We start from the raw sequence: 6,638 nt of genomic DNA, 5'->3' as shown, positions 1-6,638 counted from the left end.
TCCCCTAACCTTCGGAGACTGTTTTTACGGCTACATCTTCAATAACACCAACTGAGTTGAATTCTCCCATATTCTCTGCCACCATATTTAGGTGACGGATCGACACTTTCGATAGCGAAGTTTTGCACACCTTAGATACGGATATTGTGTCAGTTAAAACCAAAGTAGCAACATCGAAAGTGACCATTGATATTTACGCAATTCGAAAAACATATGTTTTAAGGCTTACATGCAGAACAGAAGTTTTTTTATAGTTCAGAGTTAATTAAAAAAAACTTCAAAAATGTATGGTTTATAATACCTTATGGTTTAATAACTCTGAGTTGACAGTTAACTTCTTACCGTTCTGCATGTGGGCCTAATTGTTTAATAATATAAATATATTTTGTTTTAATTTTTTGTTAGACTCAAGCTTATGAATCATTTTTTGAGTATTAACAAACATGCGTTCATACGTCATGTCTGGTTGCTCATTATTCAACGACTAAACCACTTCTAATACGATGATTTTACTCTTACCAACATAGCCACAGTTTCAGATTTGGGGACCACTGGTTTAAACTATCCAAATTGATCGTGGAAATGGGATGCCCCGCATGTAGAGTATGGAGATTTATATGATACTAATGTTCTCATCCCACGCTCACTTAACCCAACGCGCTATCTCTATGATCTATTCTGGTGAAAACAGCGTGTATTCTAGGCATACTTATTGAGGAATCAGTCGGTGACTAAAGACAATTTTTTCTCCACTTATGCCATCGCAAAAACAATAAAAAATATCTCAGGACTAAATAAAATTTGCCTTTCCTGACGTAACCAGTTATTTTTTGATTTTTAGGTATAGCGATCATTACAACGGTCCATCCGCACACGGTAATCCAATCATCATGAGGTAATCCAAACCAAAAACGTTTTCTCTTTGATTTGCATTTGTTTGCTTCTTTAAAAATAAAATTGTCCTTATAAAATGTTTAATAGATGTTTGTTTCATCCCTTTTACCAATAGGCAAATACACGTCTCTGTGAATCATCGCGTAAACTGGATCTTCTTAGACACTCACTCGATTTGCGACGTCTAGAACTACCAGTAGATTCACCGGCCGCCCATCAATTGAAATCAGAACTCCAATCGGTACAACAAGCTTCATCGCCCATACCAGTCACCTACACATCGTTGCAACCTTTTCATGGTGGCCTCTTAGGCGGTAAGCCATACCAACAAGTCTCTTCGCTCGGACGTTGCGCGAGCGTATCGGGTAAATTGGAGGTACGTTTGATGGGTTGTCAGGATTTGCTTGAAGATGTGCCTGGACGTTCGCGACGTGACAAAGACAACAATTCCAGTCCTGGTGATTTGCGTAGTTTCGTCAAAGGTGTCACTTCACGTAGTAGTTCCAAAAGCTATTCAGTCAAAGATGAGACATCATCTGAAATAATGGCAGTCATAAAATTGGATAATATAACTGTAGCGCAAACATCGTGGAAGCCTTGTTCACAACAAGCCTGGGATCAACGCTTCTCCATCGATCTAGATCGTTCACGTGAACTTGAGATTGGCGTATACTGGCATGATTGGCGTTCATTATGCGCCGTGAAGTTTTTACGTTTAGAAGAATTTATTGATGATGTACGGCATGGTATGGCCTTACAGTTAGAACCACAAGGTCTACTCTTTGCAGAGATAAAATTCTTAAATCCGATGATATCACAAAAACCAAAATTGCGACGCCAACGCATGATCTTCAACAAGCAACAAGTCAAGAATATACCACGTGCCAAACAAATGAACATCAATGTAGCCACATGGGGACGGTTGTTGAAACGTAACACACCATCCACTTCAAATCTAGCCAACGAAGGTACACCACGTGGCAGTTCGCGCGATAGCGAATCACCAATTTCTCGTTCACCATCGTGTGGCACTATCGATGCCGAACCGGAACCCTACTCACCTGGTGAGCATGCAAGAAATTTAGAATTTGATCCAGATGCTGGTATACATGATCATGTTGAAACTCCTGGCGAATGTCCCGATCCTGAGGTGAGCGGTTTAAGCGGTTTGCGCCCACTATCAATGCAGGGCATTGCTGTATTGCCCCCTGAAGTGCCTTCACAAATACCGCAACAATCGTCGCAACAACAACAACAACATTTCTCAACGAAAAATAATAATTTGCATTTGCATATCGCCGGCAAGCAGTATGGCTCGGAAACTTCAACAGCTGGCATGTCGTCGTCGGCCGGCTCACGTCCCACATCAAAGATACCAACACCAACACAGACTCTGCCACCACCGATACCGGCAACTGCACCACCAAAACTCGATCCAGAGGTGAGTCTAGCTATAACTACTAAAAAACAAACACATGCAAAAAACAAATGCTTCATTAATATAAATTAACAACTTCCATACATACATACATACATATATATTAATTTATCATAGATGGGCATATTGCATTACAAAGAGCTGTCCACTTAGTAAACTGAAAATCTTTACTCATTATGCAGTTTTGTTTGCATATATAGGGTAATTTTGTGGTGTGCCGGGAAACTTAAATCGCCCTTTTTTGAAAATTTTGTGGTTAGGTTGAGTGATACCTACCCAGCTGCCAGAAGCTCACTTGCACACTACGAAGGTTCTATGTGATACCTCGATGCATTGTGTCATTTATTTAGAACTGTTGTGCGTCCCGTATAGTTTCCAGTGAGTTTGTATCTCCTCTCTGCTTAGATTAATGGGTTTGGCTGTTATTCTCGTTGTTGGAAGTGTAAACACTTACGCCTTTGCCCTGGGCATTCAATCCAGTATTGTCTAAACTGCTTTATTTTCCACTTACTTATGCTGTTCCTAGTGTGTGCCTTTGTGAGTTCACAGGCTCTGCACCATAGAATGCTGCACCCTGCTTGACTAGGTAGTCTGCTTGTTCATTACCTTCATGTCCATTTGATGCCCGGGAATCCATCCTAGCAAAACGTTGTTTTTGGCTCTCAGATCATTTAGGACGCCAATGCATTCATTCGCGATCTTAGGAAGTAGTTGTGTAAGACTGCTTGGCTGCCTGACATAATTAGGATACTCTTCGAGGGTAAGCCTCGCCGTAGACGTTCTCTTCCGCAAACATCTATTGCATAGATTTCTGCTTGAAATATAGTGGGGGAGGATAGATAGAGATTGGTATCGATTTTATAGATACAAACTCCGTTATTCCGTAATCAAATTTTGATTCATTCGTGAACCATACCTCTGAGTCAGGGTCAGTTTATGGATTCGCTGTTTCCCAAAGACTGCTGTATATAATGGACACATCAAAATTCCGTTTCAATATGGTATTTTCTATGTTTTTGAAGTGCAGCAAGGCTTTAAGTGCATCAGCACCCGTTATGTTAATACCAACTAGTCGATGTGAAAGACGCTATGTGCAGCTTGAATTTGTAGCTTACCTCGGGCTGGTGACAGAAAACCACAGCCACCAATCTTCTGTCGGCTCATTAGTCTGGCCTGCCGTCGACAGAGAGGGTGGTGTTACCAATAACGGATGATCGAAGTCAAAAAGCTCCTAGCCCACCTTTCCTGAAATATTCACCGGATGTTTGTTCAGCATGACGTCCAATGCCATGGTATGTGTTGTTCTAAAACCGCCGCTTATCTGGTTGATATGTCCTTGTACTGATACTAAAATTTTGGCAATCTCACCGTGTCCAATTTCACCAAAAGAGCACCCTATATAGTAGAAACGGCTTTACTATCACCTTAACTAGGCAGCGTAAAGTCCTTGGCGAAAGTCCCCAGCTCCTGCCGATGATCCCCGCAGCAGGCAGCCGATGTCCTTAGTTTTCTTCCTGTCCGATTTGCATTGTGCTTCTTTTTAATTTTTCCTACAAATTGCCGTGGCGGGACCTACTTGTTTTATGCCGACTCCTAACGGCATCTGCAAGCAAGATGAGTTTTCACTGAGACCTTTTTATGGCAGAAATACACTCGGAGAGGGTCGCCCTGATACCTGTTCCTAAATTTGTGTCGACATTTCAGATATACGTGCCTCTTGCGCTTCCAGTATATATTGTCATATATGTCTTCTGTTCTTCCAATTGAGATGACATTTGCGACGACATTTCTGAAATGCGTGCCTCCTGTGATTCCAGTTGAGATGCCACTGTTAATGCTTGAGCAGATATTGCAGCCAATATCATGTTCAGGTCTGTGTTCGCCTTTGTCTGCGGTGTTTAATTTTTCTTCTCCAATTTTGTTGTCTCGTCCCCATCAAGATGAAAGACATACTCGTCCACATTAGTTCCTTCCAACTTCATTACCTCTCGTAGCCGTGCTTGAAGTTCGATCTAATTGCCGGTTGTATTCAATCCACGGTTATCCAACTCCTTTTTCAGTTGCTGGATCTTTAATTCACTTAACTTTGCCATGTCCAATTTGTATTCGCAATCTTCGGAATTTATTCAATAATTCCTCTTCTGACACCAATTGTAACGAATTTTGGGAAATTCCGCTTATTTGAAACCTTCTGCTAACGTTCGAATCGCTAAGTTGTTGAATAAATCACTCCAATATTCTGTATTGCAAAGTGGTCTTTATTAGATTACTTTGGAAGTAGTACAATTATACTTCACAATTATATTTCACTTCGCAACTAATAGCGTGTTTAAATCAAACTGATTAGTTACGCCTCAGCGTGCGCTGCTTTTATACTCTCTTTTGCCTCGTCTGCATATTTCTACTAAGGTCTAGACGTTTCGCCTGCTAGAATAGTTGTATCTCCTACTTGGTAATTTCTATATACTTGTATATAAGTAGTTTATGTTTATCTTATATCCATATGCGGGTGTATGTGTATGTAACTACTTCGGCTGATGATTACATGAGTTTGTGAGTATCTCTTCGTGCCTTGTATGTATGTGTGTAAACAATGATTGATTGGTTTATGTACACAAGAGTGGCAGCTTGCTTTATTGTTGTTGTGCCTTTGTTTACTAACAGCTTAGTGATGCGAAAATTCACCACAATATCATATTTCAGCGGCGAGGAAGTTGTGTATATTGCAGGCCTTTGTTTACTAACAGCTTAGTGATGCGAAAATTCACCACAATATCATATTTCAGCGGCGAGGAAGTTGTGTATATTGCAGGCTGAATTCTTCGAGCAAAGACCATTTCTCTGCCCATGCTGGCATCAAAATCACAAAGTAGATGAAATTGCATTATGAGCAAAAATGAGTTTAGTTGCAAGTTTCCCAGGTAAATCTTGCATTGATCCGCAACCGCAAAGTGCCCATCTATGATATTTGTACTGTCAGCATTCAACGAGTATATTTATTGTATCGTAGTTATGTATAATTTCTTTGACTGTTTCATTCAGCCATGGTATTATGTCGATATTTTAAAAAAATTATCATTTGTATAGCTTAAACTTTTTTTTTTTTTATTTGATATCATTGTTCACCGTAACAGTGGAAATGGTGCTTGTTCTTGCTATGTAATTAGGCTTATGTAAATATTTAATAATTAGATATTCAAACAGATATGTAAAACTGACGGTGTTGGTATAGATATTGTTGAAGTATGTACATATAAATATTTATTTATATTAAATTTTAACACCTTAACTGTATTCACCAATTTAGTAGTAAAATATTTAGCTATGTAGTATGTACTTATTTCCAAACTTTTTTAGGAGCCTTGTAAAAGTCGCAAAGCCATATGATAGGGTTCTCAATAGATACAATTCTTACTTTAAAATTCAAAAACATTTCAGTTGAAATTTATTGAGGCATCAGTCAATGAGTATATTTTTTGCTAAAATTATATCTTAAGGCAATTAGTCATATGAAAATGGGTCATCAAAAAATGTCTTGTTCACCTTAAGTAAAATCAACGCTGGCGGTAATTTTTAGCTGCATGCTTCATACAATTTCCATTTCCCGGCCTTGAGGTTTTGGTCGCTATTCATTCAGTTTCTTTTAGAATTTAAAAAATGAACTATAGAAGGTTGTATAGATGTATATAAACTTATTAATCAGCAAATGGTTAAAGGTGACTGGATATATTTAGAAGGATGAAGATGAGATTTCCCCCGCCTTGAATTATTGTTATTAGTAACTTAAAATGCACAAGTGGCGCCGAAAGTTTTGGTCATATCAAAAGTTTTGGTCATATCAAAAATGTCGTCCCGTTATAAATCGACTGGTATTAAACGAGAGGAGAAAGAAATTATGTGAAGTGGATGAGACTACAACTGAACTAAGTGGATGAATATTTGGACATAAAAAAGCTATTAAAGCAGTGTGTGGACAATTTCTCACTCTCGGCTTTAAACGCAGCAGCCTTAAAAAAAAATATGCTTCGAAACATGGGTCGAAATAGGGCCAAGGTGTATCGTTCCAACAAGACCGCGACCTCAGGTTTTTGGGATGCAGAAGGTTTCAATCACATCGATTAACTTCATAAGGCTGAACGTGAAAGGGCAAAATGTGTTGTGTTATATAAAACATTTATTTGCAAAAAATCTATTTTTTATGAAAAAAGTCTTCGAAATATTATAATATGTACAAACAAACTCACACTAAATTGGCAATTTATACCATTTGGACAATTTATTACGCAATTTATCATATAATAAATTG

At 38.7% G+C, this 6,638-nt stretch overlaps 1 protein-coding gene across 12 annotated transcripts in view; it reads left to right on the top strand.

The window, feature by feature from the left end:
• The window catches only part of Pkn (serine/threonine-protein kinase N), a 278,814-nt gene that overhangs the window by 230,286 nt on the left and 41,890 nt on the right, over positions 1 to 6,638 (top strand). For all 12 annotated transcript variants that reach the window (XM_067775179.1, XM_067775177.1, XM_067775178.1 and 9 more), the window contains one exon: positions 1,010 to 2,335. In XM_067775179.1, coding sequence (XP_067631280.1) covers positions 1,010 to 2,335 — 1,326 coding nt within the window. The remainder of the gene's footprint in view (positions 1 to 1,009; positions 2,336 to 6,638) is intronic.

Source organism: Eurosta solidaginis, chromosome 3, assembly GCF_040869045.1.
Source record: "Eurosta solidaginis isolate ZX-2024a chromosome 3, ASM4086904v1, whole genome shotgun sequence".
NCBI classification, from domain to species: domain Eukaryota; kingdom Metazoa; phylum Arthropoda; class Insecta; order Diptera; family Tephritidae; genus Eurosta; species Eurosta solidaginis.
The sequence above is the reverse complement of the archived record's forward strand: the minus strand, read 5'-3'. Positions and strand labels throughout refer to the sequence as shown.